Source organism: Eumetopias jubatus, unplaced genomic scaffold (assembly GCF_037043125.1).
Source record: "Eumetopias jubatus isolate StellerSeaLion01/CBP00866 unplaced genomic scaffold, mEumJub1_p1.0 scaffold_10, whole genome shotgun sequence".
NCBI classification, from domain to species: Eukaryota; Metazoa; Chordata; class Mammalia; order Carnivora; family Otariidae; genus Eumetopias; species Eumetopias jubatus.
Genome location: NW_028274816.1, coordinates 86,105,817 through 86,126,578, shown reverse-complemented (window position 1 = coordinate 86,126,578; position 20,762 = coordinate 86,105,817). Strand labels below are relative to the sequence as shown.

At 47.3% G+C, this 20,762-nt stretch overlaps 1 protein-coding gene across 2 annotated transcripts in view; it reads right to left on the bottom strand.

The window, feature by feature from the left end:
• Nucleotides 1-666: 666 nt before the first annotated feature.
• SRP68 (signal recognition particle 68) overlaps nt 667-20,762 on the bottom strand; it is a 32,782-nt gene continuing 12,686 nt past the window's right edge. For both annotated transcript variants that reach the window (XM_028112621.2, XM_028112622.2), the window contains exons 9-16: nt 11,998-12,096; nt 9,071-9,135; nt 7,104-7,257; nt 6,369-6,463; nt 5,223-5,352; nt 3,465-3,540; nt 2,576-2,628; nt 667-2,095 (exon numbers count right to left, since the gene is read on the bottom strand). In XM_028112621.2, coding sequence (XP_027968422.1) covers nt 1,868-2,095; nt 2,576-2,628; nt 3,465-3,540; nt 5,223-5,352; nt 6,369-6,463; nt 7,104-7,257; nt 9,071-9,135; nt 11,998-12,096 — 900 coding nt within the window. In that variant the 3' untranslated portion in view covers nt 667-1,867. The remainder of the gene's footprint in view (nt 2,096-2,575; nt 2,629-3,464; nt 3,541-5,222; nt 5,353-6,368; nt 6,464-7,103; nt 7,258-9,070; nt 9,136-11,997; nt 12,097-20,762) is intronic.

Sequence of the window (20,762 nt, the reverse complement as noted above, 5' to 3'; positions counted from 1 at the left end):
TTAAGCCTTCGGGACCAAAATCCAAGACCTCATGCTCAGGTCATCTGTGCTATATCTTCAGAGGGACGGAGGATAACCCCTGACTTGTACAGCACAGATGGTAAAACTTTCTATTTAAAAACAAAATCAGGGGGCGCCTGGGTGGCTCAGTTGGTTAAACGTCTGCCTTTGGCTCAGGTCATGATCCCAGGGCCCTGGGATCGAGCCCCAAGTCGGGTCCCTGCTCAGTGGAGAGTCTGCTTCTCCCTCTCTCTCTCAAATAAATAAAACCTTTAAAAATAAATAAAATAAAAACAAAATCAGCTTCCTAAGGCTCTTTGACCCAAAGCAAATCCTGGGGGGAGGAGAGATCACAATCTGAGCATCTGGAGTCCTTGACAACATGCAATTCTAACAAAGAAGTCTGATTTGTCTTCCTGTCTTCTAACTTCTGGCAACTCCCCCCCTCTGCAGTTCCCTGGGAAAACAAGAGGCATGGCCATGCCCACAGTGGGTCCAGCGTGAAATGATGTTCTCTTGTCTGTAACCACCCAGCCTCCCCTTCAAGCTGCTCTGATCAGCTCCAGGTTTACGCCACACTGAAGCCAACATTTCCCTTTGTGGCTTCGCTTTCCTACGGGGCAAGTGAATTTCCATCTCCAAAGGGATTCAGAAGTTTCAGATACATCGCATGTCTAAATCACTTTTATTGCTCGCTTTCTTTCACTGCTTTTAGGACTTCTATTGTTGATGCTATGATAGAAATAGAAAAAGGGTCACCAAAGGAAAAACTTAAAAAGGAAATCGGGGGAGGGGCGCCTGGGTGGCTCAGACGGTTAAGCATCTGCTTTTGGCTCAGGTCATGATCTCCAGGTCCTGGGATCGAGCCCCTCATCGGGTTCCCTGCTCAGCAGGAAGTCTGCTTCTTCCTCTCCCCCTGCTCATGCACTCTCAGAGCTCAAATGAATAAAATCTTTAAAAAAAAAAAAAAAAAAAAAAAGAAATTTGGGGGCACCTGGCTGGCTCAGTCTGTAGAGCACGGGACTCTTGATCTCGGGGTCACGAGTGTGAGACCCACATCAGGCGTAGAGCTTTAAAAAAAAAAAGGAAATTGACTTAAATATAATCTATGGCATCTAAAAATTTCAGATTTAGAAAGTGCCTCTAATACCCCCTTAACTGGCCTCAGACACACCCGAGCTGCCAGAAGTCAGGGGACACCCCCCAGGACAGGATCGAGCGACAAGGGCCCTAGGAGGGCACTGGGACCAGAGGTGAGAGCATGTAAAACATGGGCACAGTCTCCAGCATCTTTGCCTTTTTAATATAAGATTTGTTTTCATCATTTCTGAGTGTAACACATTTCTTCTAAAAATAGAGCTCTTTGCTTGTTCTGAAACTTAACTCCCACTTGGAGGTGACAGGGCATAAGGCTGACTGTAGCTGTGGGCGGCGCTGCCGGTGGTCCCCGGTCACAGACTCTTCACGGGACTCTGGATGCTCATGGCGAGGAGTCGTCCGCTGCAAATCCGCGGTACTGAAGAGACACGACACAAAGTTCCGAGCTCCCATCCATGCCTGGCGTGGACCCACCCGAGCGCGGCTCCCACAGGCCACGGGGCCAGATGGCAGCGGCCCTTCCCCCAGTAGGTGCAGACAGAGGGATCCCACACACATCCACCAGAAGACGGCAGGGTCCCCCTTCTAGCACACCGGTTAAGAACCGCAAGTGCACAAACACACAAGACAGAGGGACGCAGGGCTGAGGACGTTACGCTCCTGCCCTGGGCCAATGCAGACCTGGACTTAGTATCATGGAACTTGCTGGGGTTTTCTCACAATACAGATGAAGAGTGAGAATCTCCCCCTGCCCCCAAGAAGAGCCTGGTTAGCTCCTGAATCCAAAGATGCCCTTGATGTATCCAGTGAGGCCACTCTTGGTCTTCTGCTCCAACTTGTCCTCAAGAGGTGGGAAAGCCACATGGTTGAGGGCCAGGTCAAAGAACAAAGGCTTGCAAGGGATGGGCTGGAATCCCGGCGGGAAGTGCACGAGGTTGGCTTGCTTGGTGACGAGGGAAGGGTCCAGGCAGAATGTCTCAAACCGTTCGACCAGAGGCTGGGAGTCAAACCAAAGGGAGGAACCCAGGAGTTAATCACAGACCACCAGTGGAACACTCACTACGTGCTGAGCACCCAGTTCAGAGCCTACATGGGCTTCCTCCCTTGATCCCCACCAATCCGCTACAAGGGTGTCATCCCATCCCCATCTCATAGCTGAGAGTCACTGAAACCTAGTGAGGTGGGGAGAGGCGTGGGCCGGGCCAGGGGCACAGGCGTACTGGGCGTCCCAGGCCGAGTTCCTAGCCAGCTGCGCCGCAAAGCACAAGTTCCTAAGCTCCTTGTCTGGGGCCAGCTGTGTCCCTAGCTGCCACGGACAAACCTTACACAACAGCTGTGACGTCTCCGAGCAGAAGAAGGGAGGCAAGCGGGGGGTTTGCTTAGAAATGAAGGGCTCTCTGTTCTACAACTAAGCACACATTTCTAGTGAGTTATGAATTCTCCTCTTTATTCCTCAAAAGCTGCATCCCAGACATACCTTGTTGTCCTTGACTTGGGAGGAAGTCTCCGTTTGGTGGGAGTCACTTGCATCTGTAAGTCGCATAGGGATTCAATAAGAACAGGGATGTAACACGATATAGTCACAAATGACACCTGTCACATGTATGGATTCTATATCCCAAGAGCAAAGGCAGCAACACGTGGGGAAGTTATAGCCCTTTCCTTCCTGGGTCGAGGTCTGCTAAGCGCCGACAAACAGACGATAGACCCCAGAAGCAAAGTCGTCAGACCAGTGGAGGCCCGACAGTTGTACGAAAAATACTAACAGGGAGGAGGAACCTCGGGACTGGTTTTCTAAATTCTTCCACACAGGGGCGCCCAGGGGGCTCACTAAGTCAAGCATCTGCCTTCTACTCAGGTCATGGTCCTGGAGTCCCGGGATCGAGCCCCGCATCGGGCTCCCTGCTCCGCGGGGAGCCTGCTTCTCCCTCTACCGCTCCCCCTGCTTGTGCTCCCTCTCTCACTCTCCCGCAAATAAATAAAATCTTAAAAAATAAATAAGTAGGGGCGCCTGAGTGGCTCAGTTGTTAAGCGTCTGCCTTAGGCTCGGGTCACGGTCCCAGGGTCCTGGGATCGGGCCTTGCATCGGGCTCCCTGCTCTGCAGGGAGCCTGCTTCTCCCTCTTCTACTCCTGCTTGTGTTCCCTCTCTCGCTGTCTCTGTCAAATAAATAAATAAAATCTTTGGGGAAGAAAAATTAAATAAATTCCTCCACACAGTTTGATGCCTTCATGTGGCAGAAATAATGGCAGAAAAAAATAAAAATCTTACAGATTAACTAGAACAGGAGTGTAGGGGGCAGGAGAGGGGAGAGATACCAGCGAAGGAAATTTGGGAACATGTCGCAAGAAGAGGCAAGTGGCTCACCAAGGATGGCTGCTGCCTGCAGAGAACACTTTTCTGACCTCACTTGCGTGATGAGCTCTTGCACGTCGGGCAGGTCCTGTAATGATTCAGAAAACATGTACTCATGAGCCAGAGCCGGGCCAGACAAGTGCGCCAAACTAACCTGAGCTAAGTGCTCCCACCACTATTTTCACAGGATTTTAGACTTTATAAACAGTTTACCCTATTTAAAAAACAAAACAAAACAAAACAAAACAAAACACGCTAGCCTGGGGCGCCTGGCTAGGTCCCTCGACAGAGCATGTGACTCTTAATCTCAGGGTCACGAGGTCAAGCCCCACGGTGGGTGTGGAGCCTACTTAAAAAAACAAAACGGGCGCCTGGGTGGCTCGGTTAGGCGTCTGCCTTCAGTTCAGATCGGGCTCCCTGCTCAGCGGGGACCTGCTTCTCCCTCTGCCCCTCCACCTGCTCCTGCTCTCTCTCCCTCGCTCTATCAAATAAATAAAATCTTAAAAAAAAAAAAAGGGCACTAACTTGTTTCAGACAGGAAAAGTGATGCCTTAGCTTAAATAATAATGCCTCGAGACAGTAGCGAGGACAGTATTATGAATAAGCGTATCACATGCTACATGCACGACGGGCCAGGTGCCTTCTGAGCAGTTCACACAATTGCTAATTCCATTTTCCTAATAATCCTGAATTAATCTCTACTCCACTTTACAGAGGAGGAGACTGAAGCACAAAGGGGCCCCGTGGCAGGCTGCAGTCTCTTACCTGGCAAAATCTGGAAAGATGTGAACCCCTCCCGCCTCTTTTCTCAGACCCAGGTCAGACAGGGATTTGTAAACACCTCTCCCTGCCTCCTGGGATAATCATCCACACAGTCTGCCTCCACACCCCGGGGCCAAGGACACCCCATCATTACGCTGCCACCACGCTGGCCACATAACCCCTCACCTTCTCCTTCCCATCCCCACCTTCACTCGAGGACCTCCTCCTTCCCACACGCAAGTCTGTGTGGCTCTGAAGGCAGAAGCCTGGTGTGTACGTTATCCCAGAACCCAGTGCTGTTCTGAGGGAACAGGTGAACACCCACAGAGCAGCGGCTCCCACACCAGCCTGCCCAGGGCAACCCCGGCTTATCTTCCCCAACAGTCTCCACTAGTAAATGAACGCGCCTGGGTTCCCTGGACCAGCTGGTGCTTCAAGCCCCACGTCATCACGGCAGTCCACAGCTTAAAAAGCCAGCTGTCATTCAACAAGTAGCAAAATGAACCAAACCACCAGGTACTTTCCATCAGCAGGTAAGCTTTGAAGGTATACCCAGACTGCCTGGGGGGGTTGCTAAAAGGCAGATAGGGCCTGGGAGGTTTCTAACAAGTTCCCAAATGCTGTTGCTGGTACAGGCACACTTTGTGGGGAAAGGCTTCATCACGGATGCTCAACTCGGCTGCATATCACAATGAGTGAGGGGCTTTACAAAATCCCAATGCACACCCCAGACCCTACAGGGATCAAAACCAGAATCTGGGGGGATGGGACACAGACAGCCATCTTTTAAAAATCTTTTCAGGTGACTATAACATGTAGCTGAATCTGAGAAGAGTACTTCAAGTTTATCTTAACCAGAGGAATGGCTTTCCTTCTTAGTACCCGAGTCCATCTCAGGCCTGGAGCGCTCAGGGCCACACCACACCCGCAGCTGGCCAGGGAGGATGGGCCTGAGGTCGTCTCACTGCATAGCTTCCCTGGGCGTGGGGGCAAGGAGCAGTGCCGCACCTTTAAGCTGTTCCTGAAGGCCCCAGCGTCAGAATTTACTTCGTTTGCGTACTTCAGGACTCGGTCATACAGGACAAGGGCTTCGCTCCACTTCTTCACCAACACATAGGACTGAGCAATGAAAAAACACCTGGCGGGGAAGGGAAAGAACCAGAATATTCTAGAAGATCAAGGCTTTCCTTGAAGTGTAGGCTCAATTTTAGATTTGGAAACAGGCTTCTTAACCTCAGGATCACTGCAGGGAAGACCCCGACATTCTCCATGCCCCGGCTTGCCAGGCTACCCTCCACTCTTCCCTGCGCCGTGCACGTCCCACGCTGTAACAGACCCCCTGTCTTCTACTTACTGTCTGACTCTAGTCAGTCTTACTGTGCGGCTCCCAAAGGCACATGGTGGAAGCGGGGACAGGCACGGAGGAGGAATGCTGCCCAAATGAGCCCCACCCCCTGCCCACATGTCCAGCCAGCTCGGTCAACCCTGCTCACCTCTTTTTCAAAAACCAAACCCAAGAATCCTCTTGCTAATGGAAACTATTCCACTGGGGTCAACAGAGCCTGAGGGCTGCTGGTTCCTGACAGAACATGGCCTGGAAGAGGGCTAACAAGAGTGAAGATGGGGCATGCCAGAGAGTAATAGAGTACTGGGGTGTGAGGGCCGGGGGGCGGGGGGGGGGGCAATTACACACCCGGCTCTATTCTGCCATTCCGTCCACACCCTTCTCTTGCACCACACAGCCCACCTCCAAATTACAAGTAACACGATTCATTTAAAAACAAAAACAAAAAACGGAGCCTTAGCTTTCTCCTAATTCAGTTCAGATTCCACTCTGGTTCTGTTAACTAACACCTTTTCCTACACTTGTTCCTTTTCCACCGGGAGGAAGGAGGGAAAAGGAGGGAGAAGACCTTAGCGTGTATTCCCCCACCTCCTCCGCCCTATCCAAAGAACAAATGAGGTACACTGGAAACTCCCAGCCAGTACCTTTAGCAAAGACTTCCCTTGAACATGCTGGGCTGACTGTTCTGACCACTGGAAAGGTAACCATACAGCCAACGACCCAATCTTCTGGAGTCTGGTCCATGCTCCCAAGGCTTACAGAGCCAGCAGGCAGCACAGGAGAGCGCCATCCGCCTCATGGGACCTTACCTATAAGCCTTAAACACCAGTGTCTTGAGGCCTATCTCTTTCTGGAAGGCTCGGTCCTCCTCTAACCCAGGAAGCTGGAGCAATTCCACCAGATTCTGCATAAGAGATGCAACAAGAGAACTCATGAAGAGCAGGCCTCAGATTGGGTTTTTCACAGGAGACCTTGTAAAAACACACACAAGCAAAGAGAGAGCCCAGGCCAGCAAAAATGGGAAGGTCTGCGAGGAGTGGCCTGGCAGCAGCCCCGCCTAGCATCACCGCCACCCCCTCTCTGCTACCGAAAGCCTGTTTGTCCTTTATGACTCCATTCACACCTCACCTCCTTCCGAGACTTCTCAGACCAAGTCAACTAGAGGGGATCTCTTGGTCTGATCTTTCATTTCAGAGCGGCCCTCCGTTTGGCAGCTCCCACAGATGCCTGGAGGGTGTGCATGTGTCTCTCATTCTTACTGACCAATCTCCAGTGCGCCAAGACAGTGTGGCCTCAGGTCTCAGAAGTCCCACAGCACGTGGGAGAGGATCTTGTGCAGGCGAAGCGCTCAGTGATCACCCGAGGGCTTGGTGGCCTCTACACACCAACACGTCGAGCGTCAGGGCTCACTGCTGAGTGAGAACAAGGCCTCTCTTCCTGAGCCACTAACAGCTGCTGCTGGTCCCAGCCCTGTCACTACGCAAAGCTAAGTCATTCTGTGTCTGCAAAGGACAGGCCCTGCTTCCCCAGTCCTCGAGGGTCACCTGCAGAATGATGTCATAGAGCCGGATGAGGTCCTGGGGCCGTGGGGAGCGCTTGCTGTCATCTTCCGGCTGCTGCTGTAGTGCCTTCTGCAGCCCCTTGGCCATGTTCTCGTTCCGCCTGACGGCCGTGGACAACTTGATATAAGTCAGGTAGCTGGAATGTACCACACGTCAGCTCAGGTTATGCTCAGGGAAGCTGGCGTTCTGAGAAGAGCACTGGACCACAAGTTGGGACTGACCTAGGGGAAGGGTGTGGGGGCGAGGGCGTGTCACACAGCAGGGCCATTTGACCTGAGCCTCAATTCTGGCTGCTATTCAGTGGCAGATCTGCAGTGGGCCGGTATAAGACCTTATGACGAAATCTGATTTTAGTTTGAATTATATCCTCTGTTTCTGTCTTAAAGAGCCCCAAAGCTACTGACTTCAGAGGTCACTGTTAGTCCTTGAGATGATCCATGGATGGCAAGCCCATTCCTGGAACAAGGATCAGTAACTGCCTGGCCCACACTACAAGGATACTGAGCTCGCACAACAGCTGCTCCTACTCATCTGATGACCTTCTCTTCTCAGAAGATACTAAGGGACAGTCTCTTTGGATGGTTACGCGGATGGATCCGGGGGCATCGGGGCAACACAATTTGAAGGTTTTCTGAGCCCTGTTAAAGCTCTGAGTCTTTTCAAGGTTAGGAAGTTGGATCAACTCCTGATTCTGACTCTCTGTGGCTGTTAACTACAAACACGTGCCTTAACCTCCTGGGCCTCGGCTTTCTCACAGGACTGCTGAATATAAGACATCAAACGGTCATTATTGCTCGACAGCCCTCGGAGTCATCTGGCACTCAATCTGACATTCACATAATATCTAATTCCCAGCTCTACTGCTGCCTTGGCAGACTTTGGAGAGCAGCCACTCCCCCTCCAACCTCCACACTGTGAAAGACAGTCTTTAAAACTTGGGGGTGGGGTGGGGTGGGGGCTGGGAGGTGTTTTTACAAAAAGGGAGGGGTTAGGGGAATGGCTGAAAATAGTGCCAGGTTCGTGAAAAAAGTTAGAAGCAGTAACTAAGCAATGAAGATTTCAAGGTCACATGGGGTAGAGAATCTAATGAGAAGTGCACTTTTCCCAAGTCATTTTACTTCTCGCCACAAAGTTCCAAAACTGTCACTCTTCCTTCCACCCCTCTTCAGGGTGAACAGAATGATCCACACCTTTAAAACAAAATTAAACCTGACAAAGGTGATTTAAAAATGTATATGAAAGAGCAAAGGGACAGAAAGAGTCCAGCTGTGCCTGAGGAAAAACCTGCTGGGGGCCTTGCTCCACCAGACACCAAGACTCAAGTCATAGGCATTCACCGTGCTGGTGCAAGTACAGAGAATAAATCAGCAGAGCAGAACAGCATCCGGAAAAGAGCACGAGAGGAGAACATGGGCCGCACGCCCGACCGAGCTGGCCCTGCAGGTGAATGGGGAAGGGATGGTGTGGTCCGTAAACTGTACCCGAATAATCCATCATCCTCATGCAAAAAGGTGAAGGAGATCCTTACACCACACTCAAAAATAAACTCCAGACAGAATCAAACTGGAGTTGAAACTGAAGGGATGATAGAAAACATTCGGAACACAGAGGAGAGTAACTTTCGGAGCCTGGCAAAAGGAAAGCAGTTACCTCTGGAAGAGAAAGAGGAATAACCAGCGTGGGGCCAAAGGGAGCTTCCAAGTTACTAGTTGTATTCTACTAGTTGTATTCTTACTCTTACCAGTTATAAATTTAAAATTATATGTATAATAGAATAACATACAAACGCAACATATACACTCCTATATAAGACATGCACATGTATGTTACTATTATTTGCTATATGATAAATTAGAAATTAAAATGCATGTAAACATTATATATACTCTTTCATTCCAAGGATATATTTTAACTACAGTGTTAAAGAGTAAAAAAATTATAGCCCTTACCTGTGCAGGTATTGAAGATTAGATACCTTCCCCGACTCCCCTTCAAGGGTATAATCTCTCTGTTTCTGTGGAAAGCAATAAAGGTAAAGATAAAACAGCTGATCCCGCCCTTGACTCTGACCACCTCATTCCATGTGTGGTCTCCAAAGTGCCTGGGAAGACAGGCACAGGCTCTAGTAAATTAGGGGTCCTGAAATATCAAAGATCTCCTGGGCATATTCTAGAACAAGGCCACACAGTTGTCACCAGCATCTAAAAACTGGACTTAAGTAGGAGAGTTCAGAGAATGGCCAGTCAGGCTTCCTGTCCACTGCTCCCATGTCCAGACCCAAAGCATGAACAGCAGACAGTCCATGGCCCATGGCACCATTTTCGGGTTTGTTCCATAGACCCACATTCTGCGATCCAACCCCTTAGGCTGCCAGCTCAGCCTTTTGTGGTTGAACAATGGCTGCTAAAGATGCATACGTCCTAATTCCAGGACTTGTGAAGGTGTTACCTCACATGGTTCGAGATGGGATGAAGTTAAAGATCTCTTAATTAGCATGGATTATCCAGGTGGGACCAGTATAATTACAGGTTCCTTCTAAGAGGAAGGCAGGAGGGCCAGTGACAGACAGAAGGTATTGGGGCTGAAGTAGAAGTCAGAGAGGAGTGAAGGTGCTAAGCTGCTGGCTCTGAACATGGAGGACGGGGCCACAAGACAAGAAGTGTACGTGGCCTCTAGAAATTGGAAAATGCATTCTTTGGAATGCTAGAAATGGATTCCTCCCTTAGAATTTCCAAAGGAGGGGTGCCTGGGTGGTTCCATCGGTTAAACATCCAACTCTTGGCTTTGGCTCAGGTCGCGATCTCAGGGTCGTGGGATTGAGCCCTGCGTCAGGCTCCACGCTTAGCACGGAGTCGGCTTGAGATTCTTTCCCTCTCCCTCAGCCCCTCCCCCTGCTCGCGTCCTCTCTCTCCCCCTCTAAATAAAATCTTAAAAAAAAAAAAACCCTTCCAAAGGAACGCAGTCCTATGAATTTTCTTTAAGATTTGATTTATCTATCTGACAGAGAGAGACACAGTGAGAGGGAACACAAGCAGGGGGAGCGGGAGAGGGAGAAGCAGGCTTCCCGCCGAGCAGGGAGCTGGAAGTGGGACGAGCTGAGCCAAAGGCAGACACCTAATGGCTAAGCCACCCAGGGGCCCCGCTATGAACCTTTTTTAGATTAACCACCACCCAAAGCTGTGAGAGAATAAATGTGTGTTGTTTTAAGCCACTAAGTCTGTGGTAATGTTATAGCAGCCATAGGAGAAACTAAGACGCCGTGTCACCATCTTCCTTACCCTCTGTGAGGTGTCCCTGCAACTGCTGTTGAGTTCAAGGTGAATGATGGAGGGCAGGGCTCTGTACGTAGCTATTAGGTGGATGAAGGGGAGTATAATATACTAAGGCAGCTTAATGGGAAAAAGAAATCGGACTACAGCTTAACAAATATTTATTGAACCTTTTATACTCGAGGCACCGTGGGCAGATGGTAAACTATATACCTGCTTTGAATATGCTTATAATCTTGGAAAAAATAGGACAGAAAAATATAAAACAATATACAAAATGTTAAAAAGCAATTCGTGATCAACTACCAAACAAAAACTACAGCCCCAAGTACCAGGTATTTAGAACACGGGGCGATGCGGGGCGAGGACGGTGCCGGCAGGCTTCTCGAGAGCTGATGAACCATGACGGGACACTGAACACCAGACAGGGGCTGCACGGGTGAAGAGGGGGACAAGGAGAAGCCCGGTGTGCGGAGGGAAAGGAGGACAGTGCAGTTAGTGCACGGGCGTGGGAAAGGCACAGTGACAAGACAGTAGGTACAGCAGCTTGAGGCAGAGGACCTGGAGAGGAGCAGCAAAGTATGATCTGGAAACAGACACCGGCTCATGGAGTTGGAACTGCACTTATTAACAATGGGCTCTCAAGCAGGGTGCACATGACCCGAAGAGTGGGGTATAAGAAGAAAATGAGAACGTCTATTTTCCTCATTTCTACTGAATAAGTATATAATTTATAAATAAATGTATCAGAGGTACATGCTGAATTCTACTTATGGGTTGCATTATCATGAAAGTTTGCAGCCCACTGCTCTAGACCTGGGAGATGGGATCTAGAAAGATCCCATGTTTGCTGCCGGCCGGAAAGACCTGGACAACTGAACCGAGACCAAGACAGGAAAAGCCATCAGACTTCCATAGCAGTCCAGGCATAGGACAAAAGGCTAATCAGAAACAGGGCAGGGGCGGGCGCCTGGGTGGCTCAGTTGGTTGAGCGACTGCCTTCGGCTCGGGTCATGATCCTGGGGTCCCGGGATCGAGTCCCGCATCGGGCTCCCTGCTCAGCAGGGAGTCTGCTTCTCCCTCTGACCCTCTTCCCTCTCGTGCTTTCTATCTGTCATTCTCTCTCTCTCAAATAAATAAAATCTTTAGAAAAAAAAAAAAAGAAACAGGGCAGGGGCAAGGGATGGAGAAGTGGAGAGAGAAGTCAAAGGGAGAGCTAGCAGGATTGCTGGTGATAGGGAAAAAAGAGACAAAGACAGTCCCAAGGTTTTCAGCCTAGATGCCCGAATGAATCACAGTGACATTAGAAAAAGGGAGCACTGGAAAAGTCCACCTGGAGCCATGAATTTGCAACCAAAGGCTTTACAGGTAATAAATGAACCCATTAGGAAGAACAGAATGGAGAGAAAATTTCTTAACCTGATGGAGTTCAGAGGCTTCTGTCGTTTGTCAGCCCATCACTAGATCTAAAAATACCTTGGCTGAGAGTCTATGCACTCAGACCACTGGGCTCACCCCACCCCCCGCCCCGCCCCGGGAACAAGACACACAGACTGAGAAGGAGCTCAGCCAGGAGCAAGAGCCGGTGGGCCAGCTGACAGTCCTACCTGATCGGGCTTGAGCTCTTCCCGAACGGCCTGGATGGCATCCCGACACTCACTGAGCATGGATTCAAACAGACGCTCCTTGGTTTCTTCACTTTCAGCCTAAACAAGGGCAGAATGCAGTACAAAAATTTTCCTCTGAGTGAGCCATAGTATTCTAATGGGAGGAGGGCATAACCATGCCTTGATTCCCCCCATTATACACAAACACACACATCCAGCCAGAAACACCCCAAATCAGAGATCGTTTCAATTGTCACTAGTCTCCACCAGGTAAGATTTTTCTTATAGGCTTATCCGTTATTCATATGGAAACAGAATAATATATATATAGATGTACACATATATATATAAATATAAAGTGAGCACACTGAAAAAGGATCTGCATAACTGATCTGAAACTATCTGTCAAACAACAGATGCTTTAAATTTTTTTCCTATCATAGAACTTTCTACTACTTTCCTCCACCATTTCCACCTCTGCTCAGGACCTGCCCCTGACATCCTTGAAACACGGCACACGGGAACAAATGGTCTCAAGCTCTACCGTGCGCCAGCAGAGTAACCCTTACAAACGTACCCCAAAGACTTGCCTATCCTAGATTTAAGTCCAAGTAACGTTACTAACCAATACCAAGTCAAAAATATATTTCTCCTAAGGATCACACGAAGCTCCCTTCACCACAGAAATTGTGCACTTAGGGCGCCTGGGTGGCTCAGTGGGTAAGTGACTGCCTTCGGCTCAGGTCATGATCCTGGAGTCCCGGGATCGAGTCCCGCATCGGGCTCCCTGCTCAGCAGGTAGTCTGCTTCTCCCTCTGACCCTCTTCCCTCTTGTGCTTTCTATCTCTCATTCTCTCTCTCAAATAAATAAATAAAATCTTTAAAAAAAAAAGAAATTGTGCATTTAGATGTGCACTTCGAGCGTACCCACATTCCCTGTGGGTATGCTGAGGTTGACAAGCACTCCATGACAGTCTTTGCACAAGGTTCCAGGGCGTCACCCCTCTACTAGCCAGCTGGGAAAAGGGAAAAGTGATTCATTAACGGAGTACCTGCCGAATCACATTACCATTCTAAAGAATCTGACTGAGCTGGTAGGAGTGGATGAGAGGCAGAAAGGAGATGAACTTGTGTTGCCGGCAGACCCACTGTGACATTAAAACATCAACACTCCCATTATTATATTTGACTTTCCACAGAAACATCCAATCGGATCTCTTGACATTCAACTGACCTCTAAGACAGCCCAAAAGAAAACCCATTACTGCCCACTCCTTTACGAGGTTGGTAGGGGCTTAAAGAAAAACCTTTCCTTCCCTTAAGAACTCTTATGTTTTTCCTAGTTTCCAGTGTGTGTGGGGGTGAACTTCTTTGTAAATTACCCAATATAAATCAAACATTGCTACTTATATTGACTTTTCTGTTGCTCACTAACTTAGGAAAAAATCAGGGGCACAGTCATTCTATAAATATCTAAAGGCAAACACAGCCACTATTAATTTACTGAAACCTAAAGAGCATTGTCCAACAGAACTTTCTGTGATGGGGCACCTGGATGGCTCAATCCGGGGAAACATGAGACTCTCCATCTCTAGGATGTGAGTTCGAGCCCCACACTGGGTGTACACGTTACTTAAAAATAAAATCTTTGGGGCGCCTGGGAGGCTCAGTCAGTTAAGCATCTGCCTTCGGCTCAGGTCATGATCTCCGGGTCCTGGGACCGAGCCCCGCACCGGGCTCCCTGCTCAGCAGGGAGTCTGCTTCTCTTTTCTTCCTCTGCCTCTGCCCCTCCCCACCGCTCGTTCTCGCTCTCAAATAAATAAAATCTTTAAAAAAAATAAAATAAAATCTTTATTAAAAAAAAAAACAAAAGAACTTTCTGTGATGATGGAAACCCTCTCAGCGGCCCTGTCCGGTACAGCAGCCATCAGCCACATGTGGCTACTGAGCACTTGAAATCTTCATTAATTTAAGCGTAAACAGCCACAGATGTTCAAATGTCTAGTGTACTCAACAGCGCAGAGAAACACTTCACATCAAACACTGTTAAGCGGCTCCTCAAATTAGCAAGACTCTTTGTAATAACTGAGTCTTGCTTGCTGGCCAAATGTTCTGAAATACAAATCCTGTGGACTGAGGTAGCCATGCAACAGTTAGCAACTGGACTCGGATCTGTGAAGAGACTCGGCAGCAGGTGCCATGTGTATGTACGTATGTACACACACACACACACACACACACACACACACACACACACACACACTCCCCCCGCAGCCCCAGGGAGCTCGGATCTGTGAAGAGACTCGGCACAGGTGCCATGTGTATGTACGTATGTACACACACACACACACACACACACACACACACACACACACACACACACTCCCCCCGCAGCCCCAGGGAGCCACACTGTTAGCAGGCAGGATGAGCTCGTGCATCAGTTCTGATGTCTTACAATTGGCAGATATGCCACCAACACCATTTTAAGAAGTTCGACATTTGGGGCAATGGGTATATAAAGTAAGAGAAGAGTAAACGTCATTTCACCAGCTACACAGGATTAGTCTGCTTTCCTGCAGAGAGAGTGCAGCACCAATTAAAAAAACTAAAATTATGCAAAATATAAACCTCTTTACTGCCATGTATCACTCTTGGTCCCTTGGAATAAGGACACCTCTGCATCAAGGTGCTGAACATAAGCAAACTTTCCACTGCTTCCACAGAAGTCTAAGTTCCACTGGGAACTTTACAGAAGACTGAAACCACACTGCAGGAAAAAGCCCATCGGAAGGGGAGAGCTTCAGTCACTTGGGTTTTCTGCCACCCACACTGCACAGTGACTCAGAGATCACTAATCTCTGCAGCAGAGGTTCTCAGGGTTCTCCCTGGGCTAAACAAAATGTCTCCAAATAGGAAGCCTGAAATGTACTTTGCTACTTCACTCATATTTACGTACCTATCTCGGAGGCTAAAATCATCCTGAAAAGACAACGAACAAGAAACACCTCTCTACATGCAGAGGCAGCATTCCTCAGCATCTACATGCAGACCCAAGTCAGTCATGGGACCAACAAGAATGGGCTCCTAAACCGAAGCGGCAAACTCCCTGCATAAGAGTTTGTGGTCTGCCTGCACCTTTTCCCAGGCGTGCCTCTGAGACAGAGAAATCTTCAACCCAGAAGTAATGTGTTACTTGGACCTAACAAATAAAAACAAATTCTAGATCAATTTTCATAAAACTTGGAACACCCCAAGATGTGCTTTCTGACAGCCTCAAGGCTCAGGTCATGATCCCGGGGTCCTGGGATCAAGCCCCGCATCGGGCTCCCTGCTCAGCGGGGAGTCTGTTCTCCCTTTCCCTCTGTTGTTCCCCCTGCTGGTGCTGCCAAAAATAAATAAAATCTTAAAAAAAAAAAAAAAGACGTGTCTCAAGGACCTGAAGAGGGAATGCAGCTGCTGCACGTCCTGAGGTAGACCCCCTGCTATTTCAAAAGTGTTTCCAGATTGTTTTCACTTGTCTACAAAGACTGCTGGAAGGTGGCGGTGTGACTAAGAGACAGACAAGGCAAGTCTGACCACATTCTCCACCACACCCACAGGAGAACCAAGGGAATGGGAACCAAGTCTTCCCCAGGCCACTAAGATCCAAGAAACAACACATGGAAATCCGGTAAAGGAGAATACAAACCTCACTTAGGAACAGCTTTTTTTTTTTTTCTTTTAAAGAGAAGGACAAATGGGGGCGCCTGGGTGGCTCAGTTGGTTGGGCGACTGCCTTCGGCTCAGGTCATGATCCTGGAGTCCCGGGATCGGGTCCCGCATCGGGCTCCCTGCTAGGCGGGGAGTCTGCTTCTCCCTCTGACCCTCTTCCCTCTCACGCTATCTCTCATTCTCTCTCAAATAAATAAAATCTTAGAAAAAAAAAAAGAGGACAAATGGTCTCCCTTTCGCTCACACATTAAAGTATTAACCATAACCCAGGGATAAAACTCATCAAACCGGCCATCTCTCCAAAAGAGCTGACAACAACCACCAGTGACAAGTCAGGTAGAATCAAGGATTAATAAAACAAAACAGAAACAAATTATAAAGTAACACAATTATTCAGCCCAAGAAGACATAAAGCCTGGCTCAGAAGACCAAGAATTTTGCAACTGGATTTTGGCAGCCGATTAATTCCCTGCTCTAGTCTTCTCAGTCTAACACTTTATCTCCCTGAATTATTTCTTCCTTCTATGCTCTTCAGTAAACTGCTGTTCTAGTATTTAAATGTCACAAAACCTCTACAAGCAAGCATAAACTGGGCCTACCAAATGCTTGCATTCTAGTCCCTACAGGGGGGCAATACCAACACTAGCTAGGCGAAGAAACATGAAGGGGCGCCTGGCTGGCTCAGTCGGTGAAACATGTGACTCTTGATCTCTCGGTTGTGGGTTCAAAACCCATGTTGGGTGTGGAGATTACTGAAACGTAAATCTTTAAGAAGAAAAAAAAAAGAAACATTGAAACCAAGAGCCCTGCATCTCCAAGGCACAGCTCTTGGTCCCCAGGGCAGGGAACAACCCACACAATGAGAACGGGCAAGGTGGAGAAGACCTGTGTGACATCCAGCCAAATAATCTGGTAGTGGCACCAAGGGGGCACGTGGTTCTTCCCGGGATTAACTCAAATGGCCAAAGGGCATTTTCCCTAGGTAATAACCCACGGTTGATTCAATTCAATATTTAATCAGCTACAGTGCTAGACGCAACATCTAAGGATTTAACGGAACTTTATTTCATACTGTACTTGAACTATTTTACTTAACAGCTAGATTTGATGTATGTGTGTATAGCACAGTAGACACTGAACTGTTTTAACGTTAAAACCTTACCGGGAGGGCGCCTGGGTGGCTCAGATAGTTAAGCGACTGCCTTCGGCTCAGGTCATGATCCTGGAGTTCCGGGATCGAGTCCCACATCGGGCTCCCTGCTCAGTGGGGAGTCTGCTCCCCCCTCTGACCCTCCTCCCTCTCATGCTGTCTCTCATTCTCTCTCTCTCAAATAAATAAATAAAATCTTAAAAAAAAAAAAAAACTTACCGGGATTCCCTGGGATTGACACACATTTTGTTTGATCTACATCTCTTACATCTACCACATTATTTAAAGACCTCTGATACTCAGAAGAGACCCTAATACACTGTAAGACCTTTAACAACCAGAGAACTGTATTCACTGCAATCAGCACATTAACTAGGCACTTAATAGGGGCTAACACTACACATCCTACAAACACTGAAATGAGAAGGGAATATTATAAACTTTGTCAATAAATTCAACAATGTACATGAAATTAATAAATGCCTTTTAAAAATAAGACTCATCCAAAGGACACAAGATGAAACAAAACCTGACTAGCTCTAGGAATTAAATTTAAAACAAGCAACAAAATTTAAAAGCCTTCCTGTAAATATCAAATTATGCTGTACACCTGAAACTAATGTTTTATGTCAATTATATCCCATCCCAAAAAAGAAAAAACAAACCCTTCCTACAAAGAAAACTCTAAGCCCAATAGTTTCACTGGTAAATTACAACAAACATTTGAAAAAGAAAAATATTGGTATTACATAAATTCTTTCAGAAAAAAGGAAGGAAAATCTCCAAACTTGTTTTATGAGGTGTGTACAATCCTGATACCAAACCCTGAAAAAAGACATTGTAAGAAAATTATAAGCCACTTCCTCATGCAAATAGATGCAAAATTCTTAAATATTAGCAAATGATATCTAGCAATGTATAAAAAGTACAATAATATACCATAACCAAGTGGGGTTACCTCAGATATACAAGAATGATTTAACACTGAAAATTATGTTAATAGCCTTCAAATATTTCTCCCTCTTCAGCCTTTACTCTCAAATTGAAAGATGTGAAGCTGTCCTCAGTACGGCTCCTTCTAAGCCTCTTTTTTTTTTTTTTAAGATTTTATTTACTTATTTGAGAGAGAGAGAGAGAGAGACACAGCGAGAGCAGGAACACAAGCAGGGAGAGTGGGAGAGGGAGAAGCAGGCTTCCCTGCGGAGCAGGGAGCCCGATGCGGGGCTTGATCCCAGGACCCTGGGATCATGACCCGAGCCGAAGGCAGCCGCCCAACAACTGAGCCACCCAGGTGCCCTAAGCCTCTGCTTTCTTACAGCCTTCACACACTCCACCGTACCCCGTGAACAGCAATTAAACACCCGTATGCCATTCCTGCTTGCCAAAGCCTTTTTTTTTTTTTTTTTAAGATTTTATCTATTCATCTGACAGAGAGAGAGAGCAGGAACACAAGCAGGGGGCGTGGGAGAGGGAGAAGCAGGCTGCCCGCGGGGCTCGGTCCCAGGACCCTGGGACCATGACCCGAGCCGAAGGCAAACGCTTAACGACTGAGCCACCCAGGCGCCCCTTGCCAAAGCCTTTTAATTTTCTTTCATCTCTTCACAAATAGCTAATAAATAATTAAACTATGTAGAGCTAGTCAAAGCATGGTCCTGGGACCAGCAGAATTAGCATCATCTGGGAACTCGGAAGCAAATTCCTGGGCCCCCGTGCAGACTTACTAAATCAAAATCTCTGGGGGGTGGGGCCTTGAGTAATTTTTTTTTTAATGATTTTATAACTTTTTTCATCAGTGTACCCTTTCCCCATCCTGCCCACCCACCTCCTCTCTGGTACATCTTAGATTCTATACATTATAATCTATGTTATATACATTCTTTTTTTTAAGATTTTATTTATTTGAGAGAGAGTGGGATAGAGAGACAGCATGAAGGGGGGAGGGTCAGAGGGAGAAGCAGACTCCCCGCTGAGCAGGGAGCCCAACGCGGGACTCGATCCCGGGACTCCAGGATCATGACCTGAGCTGAAGGCAGTCGCCCAACCAACTGAGCCACCCAGGCACCCCTACATACTATATTCTTATAATAAAATATGCTAGGGCAGAGAAAACATTTAGAAAATCATATGGAAAATACATTCATGGCATTGTATTAGATTTATCAAAAGAAAGTCCACCTACAAGTGGACCTACACAGTTCAAACCTATGTTGTTCACGAATCAACTATCTTTTTTTTTAAAAAAAAACTATTCAACGTTGGAGTAACATTGCTGTTTTGTTAAGTAGGCTCCAACATGGGGCTTGAATTTACGACCCTAAGATCAAGAGTTGCACACACCACCAACTGAGACAGCCAGGTACCCCAACATTGCTTTTTTCCTTGCCATTACTACCAAAATTTTGGCCAATCTTGAACTGCTTTAGAAGAAACAGCTACGGGGCACCTGGGTGGCTCAGCTGGTTGGGCGTCCAACTCTTGGTTTCAGCTCAGGTCGTGATCTCAGGGTCCAGGGTCATAAGACTAAGCCACAGTGTTGGGCTCCTCACTCAGTGGGGAGTCTGCTTGAGAGTCTCTCTCCTTCTCCTCCCGCCCCTCCCCCCGGAGAGCACACTCTAATAAATGAATCTTAAAAAAAAAAAGGGAGCAACAGTGACCTGAAGACCCAGAGGTCAACCCTTCAAATATGCTAACACTCAAATCTGAGAGTAATCCTTTTAAAAATGTACACAAAGCTCAACTAGTCATCACATGATTGAAATGATCTTCAATTTTAAAGCAATGGCTTCAAGTGCAGTTGTAAAATGCTTTTACTTCATCTAATATAGCTCAAGCCGATTTCATGAATAAGGCAAAAAGATCTCCACCGTGTGGGTTTTTATTTTTTAATTATGCATACAAAGCAGGAGAAAGATAAATTCAGATAAAACCCCACTATCCCTTCTCTTTCCACATGGGAAACTCTCCTGCCCCCACTAATCTACTAAATTGGAGAGGACTATTTGCTTCAATTAACGTTCTGCTCATTCGGTCTATCCCAGGGGCCCAGGACTCTGCTTTTGTACCGTGTACCGTATTAAGTAAGATTACATTAGCTATTCACCAAAGCCAAGTAAAATGATCCTGTTACTAGCCCTCCTGAGATATGGAAAAGTTCAAGGAACACGAGCTTTGGAGTCAAAAGGGCATGGTTTATAGGCAAGCACTCCCTTCCCTTCTATCAGATGAGTATGGCTCAAGTTATATGGTCTCTCTCAGACCTGTTTTCCCAACTGTACAATGAGAGTATCACCCACCCCATAAGATTAAAAAGGTAAAAACATGAAAGCTTTAAACAGTGTATCTGGGACATTAAGGAGGACTATTACCCTCCTTTGCTCATCTCTGTAGTGTCTCTGTCCAGTTGACCACCGTGTATTTTTTAAATTTTGTGAACTGATACATAAGACCATGGAAAATCGTTATAATACGCTAAGAAAAACAGGATTCAAAATCAGTTCGCAGTATGATTTCTACAAGTAAAAAATTATGTAACATCACTTATGAACATGAAAAAAGCTAAAAGAAAATCCAGCGTTGTCCTTTTTATGAGCACAATGCAACATCAATGAAGGTATATGGAAAATAGGACGTTAAAACATTTATCTTTTCTAAACTTTAAGCTAAATAACTTTTTAAAATTAATAAATGTTAGCTTTCCTTGTCCTATTTAATATACGTCTGTGGCCCGTTCCTAAGGAGACCCCCCCCCATGTAATCTGCCCCATGGCCACCCCCCAACCCCGGCCACAGCCAGAACTCCTGCCCCATTGTCACTGACGGCAGCTCTTCTCTTCCAGAACATACCACATTGAAACAAAAGAATTAACCCAACCACATCAGGTCAAGAGCTGCTATGAGAATCATA